This window comes from Microtus oregoni, unplaced genomic scaffold (genome assembly GCF_018167655.1).
Source record: "Microtus oregoni isolate MIOR12 unplaced genomic scaffold, Mior012 000006F_ref0000085, whole genome shotgun sequence".
Lineage (NCBI taxonomy): Eukaryota > Metazoa > Chordata > Mammalia > Rodentia > Cricetidae > Microtus > Microtus oregoni.
The window spans coordinates 3,458,211-3,481,539 of NW_024543065.1; the positions used below are offsets into that span (position 1 = coordinate 3,458,211).

A 23,329-nucleotide genomic window follows, 5' to 3' on the forward strand; every position below is an offset into this window, starting at 1 on the left:
TTTACACAGAAATTTAAAAATTTCAAGACAAATATATTCCTTTTGCCAGGCGGTGGTGGCACATGCCTTTAATCCCAGCACTCGGGAGGCAGAGACAGGAGGGAATCTCTGTGAGTTTGGGGCTAGCTCCAGGACAGAGTCCAAAGCTACAGAGAAACTCTGTCTTGAAAAAAAAAAAATATGTTCTTTTGTTTCCAATAACTTAATCCATCATATAAAATACCCAATGATTAATACTCATAGAACTACTATACATTTCTAGATTTCGCCCATTTTACACATGCACACACATTTGGGAAGAAAATGGAGTGGTAAGCATAAAGGCAGTCCTTAGTATAGGAGAGCTTGTTCTCTGTCAGAGGACCATGATTATTTTAATAAAGGCAGTCCTTAGTATAGGAGAGCTTGTTCTCTGTCAGAGTGCCATGATTATTTTAATAAAGGTAGTACTAAGTATAGGAGAGCTTGTTCTCTGTCAGAGTGCCATGATTATTTTAATCAAATAGAGTAGGACATAGAGCAGTTGATAAAGTGTTTGCATATAAGCACAAGGACCTGAGTACAGATCCCCACCATGTATACACAGAAGCCAGTCACAGCAGCACACATCTGTAATGACAGAAGACGGAAGGATCCCCGGAGTTTTCTGGACAGCCCATCTAGCCAATCAGTGAGCATCTGTCTCAAAAAGTAAAGTTCAGAAATGTTTGAGGAACACATCCATGGTCAAACTGTGTGTGCCTCTTCGTGTGTCACATGGGCACACACACATAAACATTTAAAAAATAAATTTCTTATTTAATTATGATGTTTTAAGTGTTTAGGATCTGTATGTATATTATTAAGGCTTTGAAATACAAATTAAAAGTTACTGGGTTCTCTAGTTCTCTTGGCCTCCACATTTTCAAAAGGAGTACATACAACCTATTGGGAAAGTCCTTCAAAGTTTCTTCCTATCTTTTAAAATTATATATATAATGTATTTGAGTGTTTTGCCTGAGTGTATGTATGTACATCACATGCAGTCTATGTGCCTGCAGAGGTCAGAAAAGGCTGTCTTAGATCTGGAACTGGAATTACAAATGGTTGTGAGCCACTGTATGGGTTCTGGGAACCTAACCTGGGTCTTCTGAAAAGCCAGCCAGAACTCTGAGCCATCTCTTCAGTCCTCTTTCCTATCTTTTAATGCATATTGTGTTAAATAATGTTTTACCAGCTGTTCAGTGTGTATTTACCCAGTGTCAAAACTGGTTATAAAACAGATTATGTCCTAGTGAAAATAAGTTTACAATATAGGTTATAGTTACAGATAAAATATATTTCATGAGAAATTGTCTTTTAAAATGGTGGGATAATCTAATATGTGGTCATTATCATATTTTTATTATAAATATTAATTTATGTAAGTTTATCGTTGTTTGGCATTTGCTTACCTAAGTTTTATTGGCTATATTCTTCTATAGACAGTTAAAGAACATTGTGAATTTTCATCAGTCTGTTACTTTCTATCCTTTTCCAGGGTTTGGAAGAATGAAATAAACAGTACAAGTACCTTCCGAGTCTTACCTCATCCTTCTTTCGTCTACACGGCAAAGTTCCATCCAGCTACACGAGAGTTGGTGGTTACGGGATGCTATGACTCTATGATAAGGATATGGAAAATTGATCTGAGACAAGATACTCCTGTATTAGTCCGCCAGCTTGATGTCCACAGGAGTTTCGTCAATTCCGTCTGTTTTGATGATGAAGGTATATCACAGATATGCTCTAAGTCAGGATAGTTACATGAAGAGAGAGATTATTTTCTTGAACTGATAGGTAATATTGAGAGATCTTGCATTAATATTTGTAAGTGTTACTGAACTGATACTCAGATCAGCTTTAGAGATTCTAGAAAATTAAGGACAATTTTTTTGGTTTTGCTCAGAAATTAAAAGAGCATTCTAATACATAGCAGTATTCACCAGTTGAATAAGCTATTTTGTAAAGTATTACATTCACAGTGCTAAATAACCATATTTGTTAGCAATGAAGTGTAACGTATTCCTGCATGACTGTAATGTTTTCTGAGTCCCACTCAATTTTTAAAGACTGATATTAATACTTGTTATGATGGTTTTATTAATTTTCTGATCATTTTAAATGTAATGGTCATTGGGATTATGTTAACAGTATATATTAGAACAGGTATTTTCCTAGGTAGATAAAAAATTGCATAGTCTAATAATGATCAATACAGATACATGTTGGGCAATTTAAATAATTTGGATATGAGTATATGGGTGCTATACATGTAGATTACATTGCTCGTTTCTTTTTGTATTTAGAGTCAGATAAATGACAGAGGGAAATGTTACCAAAAATGCTCTTTAAAGGTGAATTTTCTTAAAGATAATTGGGATTATAGTGTGAGCTGTCTTTTTCTTTTTAACCTTTTACTGAAAAACCTTTCATTGGCAATTCAGTGCTTTGCTTGTTAATCTGGGATATGGCTCCCCCAACTTTATACCATTTTCTAGCTTTGCGACATTCTTAAGTGAGTAATTTGCTGTTGTCACTAGGTCATCACATGTATTCAGGAGACTGCATCGGGGTCATTGTTGTTTGGGACACTTACGTGAAAGTGACCGATTTGCAGCACTCAGTGCGCCACTGGGCGATAAATAAGGTACAGAACCCCATTTCATACCTTGAGAAACCATGAAGGAAACTGAGGCGAATCAAACACAGGGCCCGAAAAGACCGTAAGGGCATCCTAGTCTGCCCTTTGAAAAAATAATCTTCTCTCAGTCCAAAAACCAATTATCGTGTCTTCCTGGCAGCTAAAGTCAATAGTCATTAATTAACTCTCACGTCTTTCTGAGAGTTGATTGATCTCAACTCATTGAAGGGTTTTCCTTTGGGCGCCACGCTTCACTCTTTATGTTTAGGGCCTGGAACATTGTAGGCAGTGACTCTCCCGCTAAGTTCCAGCCTCTTTCCATTTGTCATCTTTTGAGGTCCGAGTTGCGGCATGGCATTCACTGAAGTTCACAGTGCACAGGCACATAAGCAACAGCTAATTTTCTGTTACTGGTAGCCTGTGTTTTCTCCTCAATCTCTACAGTCACTAAGAACAGCATCAGTTTCTGTGTCAGAGCAATGTAATTATGATGGGAAGCTGTCACTTTCATTGCAATAACTGCTTCATTTGAAACTTGCTAATGATAGAAACTAGCAAGAAATGTGTTCCCGATTGAAGTAAATACGGAAGTGCATTCCTTTTGGGAAAGAGTTTTATGGTCTGTAAGCAATTTTGTTAGTTCTTTTTAATTAAAGATAAATGGATTGGTAAACTTGATCTTATGTTTGTTATATATTATTATATTGTTATAGCTTCTACCTCGCATATTTTTCTTTATTTTTAAATGAATTTTGACAATAGATACCAACATGTTTGAAAAAAATTCTGTAAATTTCAGTTAAATCAAGTCTATCAGATCTATCAAGAATATCCTGTCTTTAGTTACTCTTATCTGGTCTGTCAGATTAACAGGGGACACCTTAAGACTCGTCATGTAGCCTGATTTCATACATTACATTTTTAAAAGAATTTTCTAATTACATGAACACTTACTGGATTGCTAAGTCTCTAATAAAGGCACCAATTTTCAATCATTTGAACCTACAATGCCAACTTAGTTATTGGCTTTAAAGTTCTTGTGTTTCCTTGTCTTAACACAGTGTCTTAAACAAGTATTAAATAATTTAAGCATTATTAGCTTAAACAGTGTTAACAGTATTCAAACACCTTAAAACAGGTGTCTTCAACCCAGACACCTGCTTGCCTTGAAAATCTACATGTTAGCATTATTTGAAACAGTCAGAAATAAACATAGGAAGTGAGCTGCTGTGTTGTTTTAGGAGTGAATGTACATGGTAAACAGGGGATTGATTTCATCGTTAGCTGTCTTCTGCCAGTGGTATGGGAAGTGCTGAGGTACTCACTCATCTGCCCCTAAAGATGAAGTGGCCATGTGCAGACTCCTAGCTAAGCTCCAAAACAAGGGTGTTTTAGTTTAGCATGGCTATGGCTCAGAACAGTTTGAAGGACGGAAGTCAGAGATAACCACTATCGGCCATTGCTTTCTCAGATTCGCACCTGACACTGGTCCCACATTGGTTTGGATTTTGCCCTTTTGCATGTCTTCTAGTTGGTCAGCTCTCCTTCAGGGTTTCTCCATCTCTCATTTGTGATAGTTTAGCTCACTCAACTTCCTGTGTGTAGTGTCGGTATTTTACTGTTTTCTGTGATGTTTAACAAGAGTTTATAGATCTTAGAACTGGATGGCAGCAGGGGTTCAGCCGCTGATCTTAGGGCAGCAGCAGGATGCCTGCCTGCCACTGTAGGTTTAGTCCCCTCACTGAAGAGGAGAACCTCTAGATGAAAAATAGAAAGCTCACATGAGAAGAAGGCTGATTCAGAGTTCTGCCCCAGGTTGAGGGACTTTCCTTAGACTCTGTGGACTTTAACCAAAGTTATCTGGGGAGACAGCTCTGCTCAGCCTGGTACTAGCATCACTGACACCTAAGTTATTTTGCATTTGCAGTTTTTTTTCTTCCTGTGGCAATACCAAGAAAAATCTTTGGTAATCATTTTTTAAAAATGTTTATTCTGTACATTAAAGGTTGTAGTACAGTTATGAGAGTGCTCATAGTAAAACTGTTGCTATAGTGAATCGAATTAACCCAAATCATCGTGGTACGTTGCCCTTTCAGTTGTTCTGTGACCAGAAGCGTATCTGTACATTTTTCACGATTCAGTACTATCTCATTGCATGTAGCCTTCATATTGCATACTACATGACCAGAGTTGTTCACTGTTCAGTGTGTCCTGACCTAAGGCTTTCTATTTCCTTCGTAACTTGGTTTCTTTCGCATTTGAATTTTTTTTTAAGTTCCACATAAAATTGAGACTGCAGTATTGGCAATATTTTTTATGTGGTGTCTTCCAAACTCATTTTTGTTATGGCAAATGAAAATCTTTCCTGTTTTGTGAGGATGAATAATACTAATACTGGAGAGGAGAGAAAATAGATGAATGATGGATGGATGAATTTCTTTAATGATATTGAACATCTGTTCATGTATTTCCAGCCATTTCTATGTCCTTTGTGGAGATATGTCTGTTCAATTCTTTTGCCCATTTTTTTTATCTAGGTTACTTGGTTTTTTCTTGTTATAAGTGTATGTGTGAAAGGATTAATCTCTTATCGGGTAGATGATTTGCAAATTATTTTCCAAGTGTATACACTGCAGTCCATTGTGCTGTTGCTTATTCCACAATGCATCTGCCTTTTAGTTTAATGGAGTCCCATTTACTTATATTTTTGTGGCCTACATTTTGGCATTGACCTTCCCCCAACATTTCCCTTCCAAAAACTATTGCCAAGGCTAATGCTCAGAAGCTTTCCCCTTTCTTGCTAACAGCTTTATAGTTTCTGGTCTTACCCATACATATTTTATTTACTATAAGTAATTTTTATTGTGAGAAAGGATAGTTCTTATGCAAGGCTCAGGCAGATTTCTTCTTCAGTTTTGCTACATGACATTATAAATTAGGTATCTTCATTAGCTGCTGCAAGTAACTGTAAGGAACGGAGGGAGGGGTGTAGTCAAAGCCTTTCCACAGTGATTATAAATCATATAATGAAAATATTATGCCAGCAGCACATTCTTCTTATAGAAAGTGGAAGTTTATAAGTGTGGCACCTGCACTACCTGGAACTGTGGTTGGGCAAGGGTCTGAGGAGTAGAGAACACACAGAGACACGGGTCACTCTTGAAGCAAGAATGACAGTCTTATTATGTTCCAAGGCAGCTTATATAGGGCTCTCTTAAACTAGTGGCCACGCCCTAGCTCTCGGGGTTTTTCAGCTGCAAGCCCACCAGAGACCACTTCCTTGTTATCAGGAACTCTTGAGGGTTCTGTGCTCAGGGCAGCTACAAGCATAGAAAAGCAAGTTGTTTACTCCAGCAGGCAAGGGTCCATAGAACATTCAGGGTCTGAGGGTCTGCAGCTCCCAACATATAAGGAAAGTCTGAATCTAACTAAGACTTCCAAGTATGGAAGTAATTTTTACGTGACATGAACAGAAAAGACCATGTGAGGAGCACTTGTGTTAGGACTGACTGACACTGAGAACCAACTGAGGAAGTGAGTACCAGACAGAACACATAATAATTGAACATAGCACTATATAACAGATAATACAGTTTATCATTTTTATTTCTTAAATATAAATTGAAGTTGATAAAATTCTTGTTACTAATAACTTTAAAATATTCAGTGTAGTAGAATTGAATTTTTGGTTCATTATTTTATTTTATTTTATTTCGTTGAGAAATACTCTTATATTGTAGCCCATGGTAACCAAACTCATAGCAGTCCTCCTGCTTTAGCCTCGCAAGTGCTGGCATTGTATGGATATGGTACTATCTCAGATGGAAATGACATTTTAAAATTCATTCTGTCCTTTATAAACAAACACTTCAGTAGCAATAGTTTGACTTTCTTTTCATTTTGGGCACCATTTTAGGAAATCAAGGAGACTGAATTCAGGGGAGTTCCAATAAGTTATCTGGAGGTCCACCCCAGTGGAAAACGTTTATTAATCCACACCAAAGACAGCACACTGAGGATCATGGATCTGCGGATGTAAGTGTTTTAGTAGTAACAGGAGAATTACTTCAGTTGGCTACTTTACATTTATAAAATGCAGCAATATTTTTGAGCCAGCAGTTTTGTGTACTGGGGGCATTATCTGTGGAGATTTTTTTTTGCTTCTTCCAGCTAATGGATGAAAGTCAGAGCTGCTCCTAAGCGTGCTCTAGCTAAGACAGCCCGCACAACAGAGTTACTTAATGCTGTTTGAATCGCTCTGAGGCTGAAATGGAATCAGCTGTTTTTATGTTTGCAATGAAACGCAGGCACTCATACCATCAACAGGGAGATACCTTTTGTTTCCATGATATGACTGAGATTATAATACTGTGTGTTATAATACACAGTAGATGGAGGTTGTGAAGGAGATGGCTCTTTGTCTGCTTTACTTCAGCAAAGGAAAGGGGTGGAGTATGGCAAAACAGTATGGACTACTAGTGTCTCTCTTTGTTGGTGTTTGAATTCCATGTGAAACAACCAAGAGAAAGCTACCGCATGGGTTTCTTATTTTATTTAGAAATACACATATCAGTCTATGTGAATTAATCCCACACATATCTTTTTAGTACTATTAGCTCTTACATGTTTAAACATAATAGCCCAAGACCTTAGCATGGGTACTGTGGGAAACTGACAGCAAAATTACTACATCTGAAGTTTATAATCTAGTCATTACCTTTCACATTACAACAGCAAACACTTAGATTATAATTTGAGATCTGGAATCTGACTTCGAGGTCAGCTTGGTCTACAGAGCAAGTGCCAGGAGAGCCAGGGATACACAGAGAAATCCTATGTCAAATAAACAAAAAACTTGAGATCTGGTATTGGAATCTGAATATTCTTTTTTCTATACTTTACATCCATGGCATACCAAATAAATAAGTCAGCTCTCAATATGTGTATCTTAATAAATATAAATGTAAGGTATAATTACTGTATATGTCACAGCAACAATAAAGGTGACAGCTGTAATTTAGCCTTTCTGTTAAGGTTCTGTTGAAAGACTAACATTTGAGTTCAGTCCTGAAGGATGGATAACTCAGAGACAATAGAGGTTTTCATTAGGGTAGAGAAGGAAACAAAGTGCAGACTGGGGATGTGCTCAGGGCAGATGGGTAGCCCGAGCGGAGGTTTCCTGACAAGGAATACTAACAGGGAAGTTTTTAAAAATAGAAAGTAAGGTCAGGCAGTGATGGCGCACGCCTTTAATCCAAGCACTCAGGAGGCAGAGGCAGGTGGATCTCTGAGTTTGAGGCGAGCCTGGGCTACAAGAGCTAGTTCCAGGATAGGCCCCAAAGCTGCAGAGAAACCCTGTCTCAAAAAAGAAAAAAAAATAGAATGTGGGACTGGATTAAGAGACCAAATTATTCCCTTTTAAAGCCCTATAATATCATACCTGGGTTCATAGGCAGGAAAAGAGTCAGCTGCTACTTTCTCCTCCCCTTCCTCGTTTCTCAGGTGGGAAAAATAGTGTATCCTGTTTCTAAGGCTTTGTGGAGGAGTGAGAGAGTCAGTAAGTAGAGTACCGACAAGAAACACACAGCAAGGACTCCAGAAGTGTCTCACTCAGTAGCTCAAGGACTGGAAATTTAAATTGAAAATGTTAAAAAATAAATACATATACATACAGCAAGATTGTTATGGAAATCATGTTCATGGTAGGAGCACATTGTCTAACAGTGGAACATTTCTTAAGATACACCTAGACAATGACGTAAGTGCATTGACATAATACAGTCTGTGTTATCTGACACCCTGTGAGCACTGAAACAATCTCAGCGGTTGCTCTAGGTCAGAACATCTAGGTAGTTTGTATTTTATATATATATATATATATATATATATATATATATATGTGTGTGTGTGTGTGTGTGTATGTATGTATGTATACGTATACGTATATACGTATATATATGTATATATTTCTCTTTATTATGGGGACTCAGCAGAGGAGAGAAGAAATGGGTCACATAAATTAGAAAGGAACATGAAAACTACTCTTGTTTCTTGAGTCTTCATCGCAGAATGCCTAAATTCAGTATTTACAACGAACATTTCTACACCACTAGTCTTTAAACGGTTAAGATGGGTTACATTTGCACATGTTTGCTTGTTTATAGACTAGCAGCAAGGAAATTTGTCGGAGCCGCGAATTACCGGGAGAAGATCCATAGCACTTTGACCCCATGCGGGACTTTCCTCTTCTCTGGGAGTGAGGATGGAATAGTGTATGTTTGGAACCCAGAGACAGGTAAGTGTTTATTGATCTTGAAAAAATGTTTTAGAGAATGGGATAGAAAGTTTAAAGTATGTGAAAACTATGGTTTTTGATATTCTTTTTTTAAAAATATTTATTTATTTATTATGTATACAATATTCTGTATGTATGCCTGCTGGCCAGAAGAGGGCACCAGACCTCATTACAGATGGTTGTGAGCCACCATGTGGTTGCTGGGAATTGAACTCAGGACCTTTGGAAGAGCAGGTAATGCTCTTAACCTCTGAGCCATCTCTCCAGCCCCCCCTTTTTTAAAATATTTAATTATTATGTATACAATATTCTGTCTGTATGACTGCAGGCCAGAAGAGGGCCCCAGTCCTCATTACAGGTGATTGTGAGCCACCATATGGTTGCCGGGAATTGTACTCAGGCCCTTTGGAAGAGCAGGCAATGCTCTTAACCACTGAGCCATCTCTCTGGCCCAGTTTTTTATATTCTTAAGAAAAATATGCCTTTGTGTTTTAAATCTGACTTTGTGTTTTAAAATCGGGTAGTATATTCGTTACTTTTCTCATCACGGTAACAAAACCCCTGAAAGAAGCAATGTAAGGAAGGAATGGTGTGCTTTTAGCTCGCAGCTCCAGGGATAGAACATCAGTGGTGAGGAAGGCATACTGGCAGGAGCAGGAGTTTACTGCTCACATGAGCAAGTTGGAAGCAGAGAGTCAGGGGCTGAGGGAATAGTTCAGTAAATAAAAAAAGGTGTTTGTCATGTAAGTGTGGGGATATAGTTTGAATCCCCAGAAACCATGTAAACCCAGAATCAGTGACACCTATCTGTATCCAAGCATTCCTATGGCAAAAGGGAGGCAGAGGTGGAAAAAAATACCAGAAGCTCTTGGACCAGTTAGTCTGGCTTCTGAAGAGGCAAGCAAAAGATTCTTTCTCAAATAAGATATAAGGTGAGGACACCCCCCCCCCACACACACACACACGGAGAGGGAGAAAAAGAGAGGGAGGGGGACTGACTAATGACCAGGAAATAGGACTAGTGACCAGGAAACAGGACTACTAGAAAACTTCAAAGCCCATCCTCAGTGCCACCTCTTCCACCTCTTCTTCCTCCACCTCCTCCTCCCCTCCTCTACGTCCTCTTCCACCTAAAGGTTTCAGAACCTTCAAAAGCAGTACCAGCTGGAAGCCAAGTACTCAAATATTCAAACTCACGAGCTCACAGGGAATGTTTTAATCAGTCCACAACAGATAGCTTTTGATTAAATTCATTTGTATTCTAAATACATATTAAATTTGTTCTTGATTGCTTTAATGTCTTTGTAAATTTAGAATTTCACATTATAAATCCAGATTTATTCTTTCTGTACCAATAAGATAGTGCAGATGCTTGAAAAGTATCTCATGAATACTGTAATACAAAACACAGAACACGGTAAGCTGAATTGTAAGTGGGTAGATAGGTGGGTGAGCACTGATGATTTCTGATGAATGGTTCTGGTGCCTTTTGACTTCTGGCTGATTTCCTAGGTTTCGGTGACTTCTGTTTGTGTCTACTAGCTCTAGACATAAGACAGACCTTTCAATCAGTTAACACCTCAGCCTCTAGGAAAAAAAGTAAAACAGAAAAATTGAGCCCTTGCCAATTCTTCCCTGTCTAGAGAATTTCTTCAACTACAGAGTTTTATGATCCCTCCCCAGTTTTACCAAATTCTTTGTTACTTATAGTTTTCTCACTTTTCTCAGGTCTCTCTCAGGCATACATACCTGGTCCCATCAGAACACTTCATGTGTGTTTTGTTTCCCCAAAATTGAAAAGCTTGGATTAAAACGCAGAAAGAAGCCAATAAAATGCAAAATAGACATAATTATTCATCACAGTGGTGCTCAGCACCTACAAGTATTTGAGCTTTTTATGCAAATAATGTGAGCCTCATGCTGTATTTTCACGTAAGGTATAGAATAATCTTGGAATGAGAAATATGTGACATAGTACAAGCTGTTGCATTTCTTTCCTCTTTAGGAGAACAAGTAGCAATGTATTCAGACCTGCCATTCAAGTCAACTATTCGAGACATATCCTACCATCCGTTTGAAAATATGGTTGCATTTTGTGCATTTGGGCAGAGTGAGCCAGTTCTTCTTTATGTTTATGATTTCCATGGTAAGTCCACTGCCTATGCAAATGACGTAATGGTTACTTTTATAATGGACCAGATAGCATGAGCACTATAAAATTTATCAGCAGTTCTTTCAATTGACGTAGTCTTTTTGACTATACTATACAGAAGAGCCAAAAAGATGGCATAGGTTAATTATAAAATTATTTGGATTTATGTTGTTTTTTAAATATTTACTTTCTGTCCTGAAATTAGGATTTTGCTTTTCTAATTGCACGATATTTCTCAGAAATATTTTATAACCTCCATATATTAATTGTAAAAAATAAAAAAAGTCTTTATTATTTTCTTTGCTTTAATTTGACTATGATATAACATCGTTCAGTATTTTGATAAGCTAGAGTGATATATATAATACTTATATACATGGAAGTATACAATTGTGTGGGTGTTATTCATGTAAAGCTGTAATCATACTTTAGTGAAATATGTTGAATTATCTAAGGCTATGATACATGTGATTAGACAATTGAGCTGGTATAAACCTGAAGGTTTTGTTCGTGGTACAGATTATAGTATACATTTTCCAATAAATTATCTTAAAAATGAATGCAGGAAATGAAGGTTTTTCTCTTAGTGATCCTTATAGAGAAGAAATGATTTTTGCATTCATATTCAAGTTTAGGAACTGGTGAGGCTAGTGATAAGCTGTCAGGCAATGAGTACCATTAAGGTATTACTAGCAGCTGTTAGCAAAGTTGTGCTGCCCTGTTACAGAGAAGGCCAATAGGTTTCTCAGGTCAGCCAGTGGCCAAAGCTGGCATCTCGCTCTAAGAAGTATCCTGAAACAGTTGCCTGCCCCATTCTAGCTTTCCCATGGACTGAAGAGTTGCCCCTGATTACTATAGGATTGGAACTACTCTCCACAAAAAGAGAGCACAGTTATTGCCTCAGACTCTTAGGCGATTTCACAACCATCTTCATTCAGTTTATAATTTGTTTTTTAGACTTTTGAAATTTCACTGTGAAGATTAGTTAAGTTCCGCTCTGTTTTAGTCTTCACGTAGCTTCCCTCTCTTCATTGCTAGAAGAGTTCCTTGGCTCAGAAAGGAGGAGGGGCTTTAGCTGGACAGTAGCATGGATCCCAGGGCCTGCTCTGCTCACTTCTGCGCCCTTAGCTACTGCCTCCTGCCTTTCTGACCCTCCACTCTTTCATCTCTTGAAAGACTTCTAGTAATAGTGCCCCCTCCCAAAGAGAGCTCTAAGGACTCCGAGACAGTGGCTGTAACGGAGCCCCGTAAAGTGAGATGCACTCTAGTTGAAGAAACCAAAATTAATATTCGTGTTTCTGCTCATCCAGCAGTAGCCACGGAACTTTACAGGAATTTATGCTTTAACAGCCAGCAGCATCTCTCTGTGGAATGGAATTGGAAAAGACAGTCTTCCCCTTTACTCTGTTAGTCATTCTTTCCTATTATTAACCCACATGCCAGCCCAGCCCAACTGTATCCACATTGTCTTTGACTACAGAAGGAAGGGTTTGGGCAAGCATCTCAGAATGATGATATCTGAGAAACAGCACCTGACAGCAGTTAGTTTATGCAGCATATTTAAAGCACAGTTTTGATATACTACACCTTTACAAAAAGAATTTAAGCTGAAAATGTTTCAACATATTCCCCAGACTCTTTGTTGCCTATTTTTAAAAAGGGGAAGCTTAGGAAGAAGTTAAATAACCTCAAGCCATCTAAGACTTGGTTCAGTTCTTTTGAATGGTTTAGATACAACAGAAACAAGAGTTATTTCAGTGTCTGAAGGGTTTTACACACTGAATAAAGACTGCAATCAGTAGTTTACATAATCTTTACATTTTTCATTAAAATTTAATGTTTAATTAACCTATTAGTGTTTTGCACTATACTTTATTTCTTAACAAAGGTATTTTGCTCAAAATATATTTTCTGAGAATGAAGTTCATATGTGGTTTTACTAAGTTTTAATGATACACAGTTCAAAAGAAACAGAATGGCTAGGTTACTTTAAAATAGCTTCTGAAATTTTCAAGGAAAAAGAAACAGTTCATTTTTTTTGTAAGTTAAATAAGCCCCAAATGAGACCAGAGTGGTAGCTGAATGTGTCACCTTCTTTCAGTTCTAGCAGAACCTGCGAAGAGTCAGCAGGAGTCTTTCCCTGCAGAGCATATGTTCAGCTTGTGGTCTTTTGAGTCTTTCATTCTACTGACTTTTTGCTTTTTTTTTTTTTGGGTAAGAAATATGATTTTTACTTTCAGAAGGCAGTCTTATTTGCCTGGTGTTGAAAGGGTTAATCATCTAGTGATACAAAGTTTAGTCACAGGGTACCACAAATAATGTACACTGAGGATTCCCATAACAAAGTGCTGGGCAGAGAAACGGTTTCTGCTGAATTAAGTTTATGAAGCCAGACTTTAGCAATAAATGTTTTGTTATTAAACATTGTTTGTCTACTTATATCTCTGTAATGTCACTACACATTTAAGAATAATTATAGTGCCTACATAGCAGTATGTTTTAACAAATTTGTGTGCGTTTGTGTGTGTTTAAATTGTTCACAATGGTTTTATGACATAAATGTTGTTTTCACACTATATCACAGGATATAGGAGTTGAATCAACATAGACTGTTCTTAAAATCTGGACTCTTATTTGCCCACTAAATTTACTTACTAGCAAATGACCTAATGAATTCACTTTTGAATATTAAAACTTTTCTATATAGTATCAGTTTCTCTGTGGGATATGTATTTTTATGGCATTTTTATACCTTGTAGGAAACAAAAATATAGACTTGTTCATTTGTTTATTACTAGTACCTAGCCTGAATAGTGACATATACTGACTGTTCATGCAGTTTTGTAGGTAGGGTCAAGTCTGTTTGACAAACTCTTACTATTGTTATTCCTAGGTAAGGAGCCTGAGTTCTCACTAGGTGGCAGTGTCTCCTCTAAAGGACTGTAATACTGTCTTTCTGAGGTAGTAGGAACCTTTTGAAGCTTTAGATATGCTATAAAACCAGAAATCAGACTCAGATTTTCCTGCTCACTGCTAGCCTTCATTCTTTTTACATAATTGGTTAAAGTACTGGAAAAACCTTAGTCAAACTGAAAGACCATTCCTACAGTTGTAGAATTTCAGAAGTAGAATTTGTATTCATCAGTGATCTGCATTGTCACTGTGGTGGCTTTATTTTTCACTCCATGGAACGCTTTCCCATAGTGCAGGAAATACACACCTTTTAGTTCGTAAAATTTGTTATAGCTGAGCACGGGTGCATGCCTGAAATTGTAGCACTTGGCAGATAGAGACAGGAAGATTATGACTTCTAGGTCATCCTGAGGCACATAGAACATTCAAGGCTGGCCTGTCCTGGAAGAGACCCTATCTGTCAAGCTGATAATTGCCTATAGTGTTTATAAAGTACTAAGTTTAGCATAGTTCCTGTTCAGTACATGTTTGCATTAAAAGTTAAAATTCTTATGCAATAGAATTATTTATTAAATTTTATGAAAATATAGAAAGACATCATTAGTAAAATTGATATCATTTGCTTTCTTATAGAATACTTCCAAAATACTTGAAAAAGATTGTCACCTTTTTGCAGATAGCGAAACTCAAGCCACAGAAGAATGAAGAAATAGTTCTTGGTACAGCTACCATTTGGTTCTAGGCTGTCTGGCTGTTGTCTTCATATATCTAAGTGATAGGAATTTAATAGCCACAGCTTATTATCATTTATGCTTCTAAATCAGGCTCAGATATTATAATTCTCATGTTTTTATGAAATTTTACCAGATAGTACTGATTATAGGATGGGATTTTAAATATTTATTTTTAGTAGAAGACATTAAAAATTAAATCTGCCACATTTTAAGGCCTGTTGAAGGTGCTTTATTGTATTCTGAAGTATTTATTATTTCTCATATAATGGATTCTTGGTTTTTAAAGCCAATAACATTCAATGACTAAGGAAATATGAAAAACTTATCAACATGATGGTCTTGAGCATCAAAAAGAACTATGAATTCTTCCCTGGGCCTTTTTTATGCTTAACTGGGTGCCTTGTAAAGTACAGCAGAGGGGCCCCAATGTGACCAGGGCTGACAGCAGCCTTGTTCAACCCTCAGCAAATGTATGTATGCATCTTTTTCTAAGCTGTGGAGTGAAACTAATACACACTCAGTCTTACCTCATATTTTATCAGACGATACAGTGAGACTATAAAGCAAGGCATGAGCTTAGGAACTGACAAAGGTCATGGCCCAGGCTTCAGTAGGCAATGCTGGTGGTTTTTCTATAGTGGCCCATGTCACACACTTCCAGCTGCACAGTATAGTATGGCTAGGAAGACAACAGGAAGGAGCAGCACTTACTGCAGGGCATTTGTAGGCAGCCTGTGGAGACAAGCTGTAAGCATTTCAGGGTCCTAACATTCTTTTAAGTAAATAACAGTTGCCACCTTCATGTTCCTGACACCTTGTCCCTTCCTCTGCCATGCCACTTAGCTCCCTGCAGTAACTGGTTCACCTCCAAGAGGTTTGAACCCCAAAAGGAGTCTCTGTGTTCTCCAAGCCTGCTTTAGTACATGTGTGTGGGCATTTTTTAAAAAGGGATGAAAGGGTGAGGATGTAAATATTAAAAGTGTGAGCTTTAAACATAGCAGGTTATTTCAGAGCTGAGTCTTTAACGGACAGAATTGATTAGCACAAAGAAAAAAATGTGATAAAATAGAAAAACAGGGCTATCTAATTGCAACATGATCTCTAACTGGAGCCTAAAAGTAACTTGGAAGCCTCCAAATTATTACAAGCATAGAGCTTGAAGGAAAATCCAAAAGTTATCTATTACCAACTATTTTACACTGAAAACCCAATGTCCTAAGCAGTTGTGTTCATCGGTGTTTGTGTGGTATGGGGACTGAAGCACTCACAAGCAGCATCTGTATGTAGTCTGAGAAAGTACACTTTGTGAATACTTCTGCAGACTGTGATGGTCCTCGTCAAGGAACAGAGGATGCTGACTTGGTGATACAGTCAGGTATTGAAATGACTGCCTGAAATCCAGCTTTTTATATAAAATGTTAACAGGGCTTCATAGGGTATTTGGAGTTTTGCTATTTTACTCCATTTACAATAGTTTAATACCGTTGTTATATCTACTTTGAAAAAATTGAAAGACATGTTTAGTCAGTGCCTTTTGCTATTTTGATTATCAGTTTAGAATCTTTGAAAGAGAAAAGTTAATACATTTTTAGGATATCATAATACTTAGGAAAAATGGCTTAATGAAAAGAAAAAGAGAAAAAATAGTTAAATCCCGTTAACTTGTTAGTGATACCAGTATGTGTACTTCTTGGCCATCCTTGTGACTGCTTCTCAGAGGGTGAAACTATGGTTGGCAAATACAGAATCTCAGGAAATGTAGTAAGTTAGAATGACAGGCTCTTCTTAGATGTAGCTTTACATACAGCAAGAAGATAATTGAAGGTTGATAGCACATTTTCAAAACAGAGAAGGCAGAGATCATCAAACATGCTGTTCATTGACTTCTCAGCTCTAGAGGCAGGCCTTCCAAGTGCCGGCACGTGGAGCACTACTCTTTAGTCTTTTCTACAGCTTTGGAGTTCCTCATTTTTTAAAGCTATCTTTGAATAACTGAAGGTGAAGTAAATGTTCTTGTTACTCTGGAATAATTTAAAAATATACACAAAAATGTGGAGTCAAATGGAAAAAAGAAAAAATTGACGTGCAGTGGCAACCCTTGCACTTACAGACAGAATATCGGTACTGAGAAATTGTGGTCATTGACAGTTGGAATAGTCAGCAGGCCTGCTCCCAGGGCCCTGTCCTCTGGAACTCATCCAGCATGGTCTGAAGAGAGAACTCTAGGTATTAGCTGGCTCTTCTCTTCAGTTTGCATAGATGAAGTTGTGTATGGATATCAAAATATGTATTTTCTACAGGCACGATATCTCATAGATAACTTTTACTTTAAAATGCCCCATGTTTTATGCTCATGCTGTATATGTTATTTTAGAATCTGGCTGATGCTTCATGCCTTTAAACCCAGTACCCAAAGAGGCAGAGGCAGACAAGTTTATGTGAATTTTGGACACACCTGGTCTACATAGCAAGTTCTAAGACAGCTAAGGCTACATAGAGAGATCCTTTCTCAAACACACACACATACTTTTAAACCTACTTTATATTATTTTATGGCAATAACTGTACTTGATAATCAGTGGTGATATTCCGTGATATTCCATTTTATCTCTCTCTCACACCAACACACACATCAATAATTTATTTAAATAATTTTAGACAGTAATTGTGGTATATGTTTAAGTGTATACCTTTCTTATCCATTTTTTTCCTTAGGAAAAATTGTCTAGAAGTACATCAGTCAGTTAGACAGGAAAAAAGGCATATTTTATTTGCATTTTTACTACTGTTTTCTTCTTTGTTAGCTGTTTGCTACATAGTTCTTCTTTTGACTGCAAAAGAACACCAACACACACATCAATAATTTATTTAAATAATTTTAGACAGTAATTGTGGTATATGTTTATATATGTGGTATATGGTGTTCTATGGTTCTGTTTTCCTGTTAGATTATTCATTTTAACTGGATTGTTGTGGGTCCTGTCCTCATATCAAAAGCAGTTACCCACTTTGATCTTTGTTGTGCCATTTGCGTGTGTGTGTGTGTGTGTGTGTGTGTGTGTGTGTGTATACAGCTTTATTGGGATCATTTACATACAATATACTGTCTGGATTTTAAATATATGCTTTGATAATTTATGTACTTGCAAGGCCATCACCTCAAGTCAAAACAATGAGCACACCTACCATTCTTGAGTTGCTTTCTGCCCCATTTTAATTGCTTTCCTCCTCTTCTCATTCCTTGAAAGCACTCTGGGCTGGTTTCCATGTTCCAGAATTGTTTTTAATAAATGATGCTGTATATTCCTTGAATTCTTTTAAGTCTGGCTTTTTCATTCTTAATTATTTGAATTTCATTTATGTTTTACCATTTATCAATAGCTCATACTTTTAATTGCCTGCTATTGCTTCATTCTAGAGGGTCACGACAGTCTGTGCATCTGTTGTCTATTGATGCTCTTCCTCTTATGTGCAGCTTTTAGCCACTATGAAGAAATCTGCTGCGTTTATAAGTTTTTATTTTGGAAAATGCTTTCATTTTCCTCATGTAAGTTCATAAAAATGAAAGGTCAGAATAATATTGCAGATGCATTTTCTTAAGCCATTAGGCATGGCAGTATACACCTGTAATCTCATTACTCAGGAGATGGAGGCAGGCAGGTAGTGAGTTCGAAGCCAGCCTCCACTATACAAAGACTGTCTCATTGAAAAGCAAAAATCACATTTCCCCTTGAAGTGTTCCAGCTTCTTCAGATCCTTGCCAAATCTGACATGGCAGGTCTTTGTCATTTTAGCCATTCTGACTGACAGGCTTGCTGCTATGCCCTAGTTCTGATCTGCGCATCCCTGCTGACTGGTGATGCCGACTGCTTTCTTAGGTGCCTGTCTGCCCTTGTTGGAGCTTCTTCAGTATCCGTTTACATTGGTGACCATGTTTTGTTTTGTTTAAGTTGGCTTCTTTTCTTTTTTTTTTTTTCAGTTTTGATTTGAGAGTTCTCCATGCAAATGCTCTATGGCATATGATTTAGATATTCCTCCCAGTGCTTGTCCTGTCTTCTATTTACTTAACACCTTGATCAGCAGAAGTTTGAAAATTTGAAATACAGATTATCAGTTTGTTTTTTCATGGATTTTAGTTCCGTATCTAAGAAATTTTTGCATACTCAAAGCTCCAGATTGATTTTTCTGTGTTTCATTCTATAACTTTCATAACTCTATGTTTTCTGCTTGCATCTGTGCTTCATTTTAATTTTAATACATGGCATGAAGTATGGGTCAAAGTTCATTCTTTTCATCTAAAAGTGTCCAACTGTCCCAATGCCATTTGATGAAAAGTTTGTCCTTCACAGTCACCTTTACTGCTTGTCTCTATATGCGATGGGTTCTCTGTTCTGTTGATCTGTTTACCATTATGAAAACAGCTAATTTTGTTTAGCCATCCAGTTAATTTTTGTATATTTCTTTCATGTTCTGTAACCTAACTGAAGTTCCTAGCTCTTGTGGCTTATGAGTATTTTTTGCTTGTTTTTTTGTTTTTATTTCATACAGATATTTTAATAGGCCTACTATTAAGGAGTCAATGTCTTCCTAAATTTTATTCCTTAGGTGCCTTTGTTTTTTCTCCTGTCTTATATTACATAGAAAAATATTTCTTGCAAAGAAATCTGTTCATTTTTTCCCTCATATGATTTGTTCATTATTTAGTGATTTCAAGTTCCCTTTATTCCATTTTTATCCCAAAAGATAAAAACTTATTGCCTTTCATTTGCTTTTTAATTTCTAGCCTTGTAGGACTTTATTTGTCTGAAGATTTAAATGGTTATGAAACAAGCTGATCTTATTTTTTCATAATCATATTGATATTTCCTAACTTTTTATGACTCACATAACCCTATAATAAATATCTATGAAATATAATAAATCTTTTTTTTGAAACATTCACACAGATGTACACACACACATACTACCTCACGTTTCTGTTTGTAATTTTAAGAGTATACAGAATACTTGTCCATTGAGTTAATGTTTTGATTTCTTTCCTTTCATGTCATTTTTAGAAAGCCCTCCATTTCAGTATTGTATAATTAAGAAAATAGTTTTTAAATGATAACTTTATGTATTTTTCTCCTTTGAGTTAATTTTTTCAGATTTATTTATCCAGTCAAGTAAGATAGTGTATTTGAGTGCATTTTATGAACCCTAAAGTGCAGTGAAGATGCTCCTCTCATCACTGGTTACCATAGTTACCATAGTGCAGTAAAGATGTTTCTCTCATCACTGGTTACCATAGTTACCATAGTGCAATTAAGATCTTCCTCTCATCACTAGTTACCATAGTTACCATAGTGCAGTGAAGATCTTCCTCTCATCACTGATTACCATAGTAACCATAGTTATAGTGCAATGAAGATCTTCCTCCCATCACTAGTTACCATAGTTGACCACTATTCTCAAAACACACCAACCACTCAGGCCTCTGTCTCAATCTAGGGATTTAATCCAAGACAAAAGTTATGTTCAAAAATAAAGCCAACTATGAAAGTAATTTTTCATGCAATATCTACAACATGAAAAGACAAACATCGTAAATATTTAGTGACAGGGGAGTGTTTTAGAATTATAATTCTTACTTATTATAAAACATTTAAAATGGTAATTATAAGTATTTGAAACCTTTTGTATTTAAATTGACAAAAATTTAAACTATACTTACATTTTGATATTTTTACATAGATGTATGTATAAAACTGGAAGAGATAAAAATGGTTTAGGCCTATGTATTTGTGAGTGATTGTTTTTATCATTTTGCATCATTAGTAAATATTTGAAATATATATATGTATGTATGTAAGTATATATTAGGCTTATATCTCAATTTGGATTACTTTCAAAGATCAATTATAAATTTACTTGACGTGAAATTATAAATTTTCCTTGATTTCATATTGCCTACAAATTTTTATCTTGCCATTCTTGACACCTAGCAATTAAAATGTACTGTTCAATTTCTGGCTGTTTGTTAAATGTTATCATTTCATGTCTTAAATATTTTATTATCTTTTTGCTAATTTTAGGTTCTTTTTTCTTTTTAGTAGCCCAGCAAGAGGCTGAAATGTTCAAACGGTATAGTGGGACACTCCCATTGCCTGGCATCCATCAAAGTCAGGATGCTTTATGCACCTGTCCTAAACTGCCCCCTCAAGGCTCTTTTCAGATTGATGAATTTGTCAACACTGAAAATAATTCATCAAGAAAAATTCAACTTGTGAAGCAGAGACTCGAAACTGTCACAGTATGTTTATTTTATTTGTTTGTTTGTTTGTTTGTTTATGGTAATTGAAAATTTAAAACCATTACTTTTGCCATGCCAACAAAGATTAACATAAGGCAGGTAGTTAATTTCTTAATTTTTTTTATTCTTATGTAGTTCTTTCCAAGTAGTAGTTAGGAAGCTGTTATTTGCAGCATACAAATTTAAGTTTGGTCAACTATTAGGACTTGACATTTCTTTAGAGACCAGGTCAAGACATAATAAGAAAGGATCCTGAAACAAAGAATCATACCTAGCACTTGTCACACACATGCAGTTTGATTTCTTAGGAAAGGAAGAGAAGCCACCATGTGAGCTCTGCATAATAGGATCATCGAGGGTAGGGACTATTAGGTTTAGACACTCGTCCTATGAATTTTCCCTGCCAAAACTTCTAGAGAAGTGGTTCTCAACCTTCCTAATGCTGCAACCTTTTAATACAGTTCCTCATGTTGTGGTAACCCACCAACCATAAAATTATGTTCATTGCTACTTCATACTTATAATTTTGCTACTGTTATGAATTATAATGTAAATATTTTAGAGAAAAGTTTATTGAAGGGGTCACAGGTTGAGAACCACTGTGAAATTAATTCATAAGAGAACAGATAATACTTAAACAAGATATTTCTGTCCATGCATTCAAATCCTTGTAATATCTTGCTAAAAGCTTAGGTTTGAGTGTTTCTTGAATTTCAATGTATAGCAGAGTCCTCTAGCAGGCTTATTAGAGCATTAATTGCCAGGCTTTATTTCTAAATATATCTGGCTTAGTCTATCAGTTTTCATTTCTGGCAAGTTTCTAGGTGCTGGTCAGGGCACTCGCTGTTGAGGACAGTTATTCTGGTTCAATCCATAGCATATAAGAAAGTCATACATCAACTTGTCTTCACTGTAATCTCCTTGAAGGCACCTCTGATAGTTTTTAGCATATTTATATCCTGGGTCTACTCAGCTGATTTTCACAACTCAGTATAAGTAGATGGTTGAGGGAAAAACTCTAGAAATGACAGAGACATCTGGCTGCCTGGACAGTCAGAACCCAAAGTTCTTCTGTAACGTTGGGGCATCCATCATCAGCCTCACGGCCTAGAGTATCTGTCAAACTTTTCAGTGAAGTAGGAAATTTGAAGGATTGTCCCACCTATATTGGCAAGGTTTTTCAGTTGCTTTCCTCTGTGTCCTGTGGAATGTCTGATAGTTTCTACTGTGAATCAGGAACCCAAAGAACCATCCTATCTTGCTTTGGCAAAGTTTAGCAGTCCTTTTCCTGTGTGTCCAGCATGTCCAGTTTATACCTCATAATGTCAAGCAGTCCAGGCAAGAGCATTTTCTTGCCCAAATGGCTAGCCTTACCACACTAAAGGCAAACTCCGTAATGAGCTTTTTCGATGCCTATTATCCTCTTTGAAGTAATTGGTGCTGCCAGGAACAGACATATATCACTGTTGAGAAAAGTCTAAGTTCTTAAAATATTTTAAATGCCATATTATATAGGTCTTTGAAATGTTTTATGATTACCTATCTAATTGAAATATATTTTTGTGTACCTAAAAGCCTAACTAATGTGGATATAAGTTTGACTATTATAGATGACTATTAATCTCTTTTTAATTATATATTACATTTTTAAATGAGCTGCATAAACATCATACCTTAAACAAGCTTAGAAATATACATACAGCATAACAAAATTGACCTTAAACTTATATAAATAAACTAAAATCCATACCAGTGTAAAATATTTTGAGATTAATAGTTGTTTTTTGAATAAAGATAGATTCAATAATCTAACTTTTCTCCCATCATTTCCACATCATATATTTTTATACTTCCCTTCTATAGAGAATCTGTTTTCTTTTTTGTCTTCCTCTTTAGGGGATAAATCAATACCCTTAATTATCTTTCCAGATTCACCATTTTGACATTTTCCCTAACTCTTTACCTTCCTATTCTCTTAATAATACACTATAAAGTGCTCATGTTGACTCTTATTGTAGCAGATGTATAACTTTGGCACTGTAGTGGTTGGTACCCTTCTTGTATAAACAAAGCAGCTATTAACTATTTGTATTCAAAAGACAGGTTTCATAGATTTTTTTCAAGTATAAATAGTGTAAAAATTCCTTATTTTAAAAGAATTCCTACATAAAAAGGTATAACTAATTTTGTGTATGTGGCTGGTGAGCTTCTGCTTGTGCTAAATGACATAGTATAATTTTGTATGTAAACTATTGCATAAGGCCAAGAAGTCATTAAAGAT

At 36.4% G+C, this 23,329-nt stretch overlaps 1 protein-coding gene across 3 annotated transcripts in view; it reads left to right on the top strand.

Annotated features, from left to right (window-relative positions):
* Positions 1-23,329, top strand: part of Ahi1 (Abelson helper integration site 1) — a 150,254-nt gene that overhangs the window by 36,365 nt on the left and 90,560 nt on the right. For 2 of the 3 annotated variants that reach the window (XR_005974495.1, XM_041653426.1), the window contains exons 11-16: positions 1,520-1,749; positions 2,562-2,668; positions 6,579-6,697; positions 8,827-8,957; positions 10,963-11,103; positions 20,849-21,048. Coding sequence is in view for 2 of the 3 variants with exons in the window: in XM_041653426.1 (XP_041509360.1) it covers positions 1,520-1,749; positions 2,562-2,668; positions 6,579-6,697; positions 8,827-8,957; positions 10,963-11,103; positions 20,849-21,048 (928 nt within the window). In the remaining variant the exon portion in view is untranslated. The remainder of the gene's footprint in view (positions 1-1,519; positions 1,750-2,561; positions 2,669-6,578; positions 6,698-8,826; positions 8,958-10,962; positions 11,104-20,848; positions 21,049-23,329) is intronic. The other variant, XM_041653427.1, reaches the window with a different exon arrangement.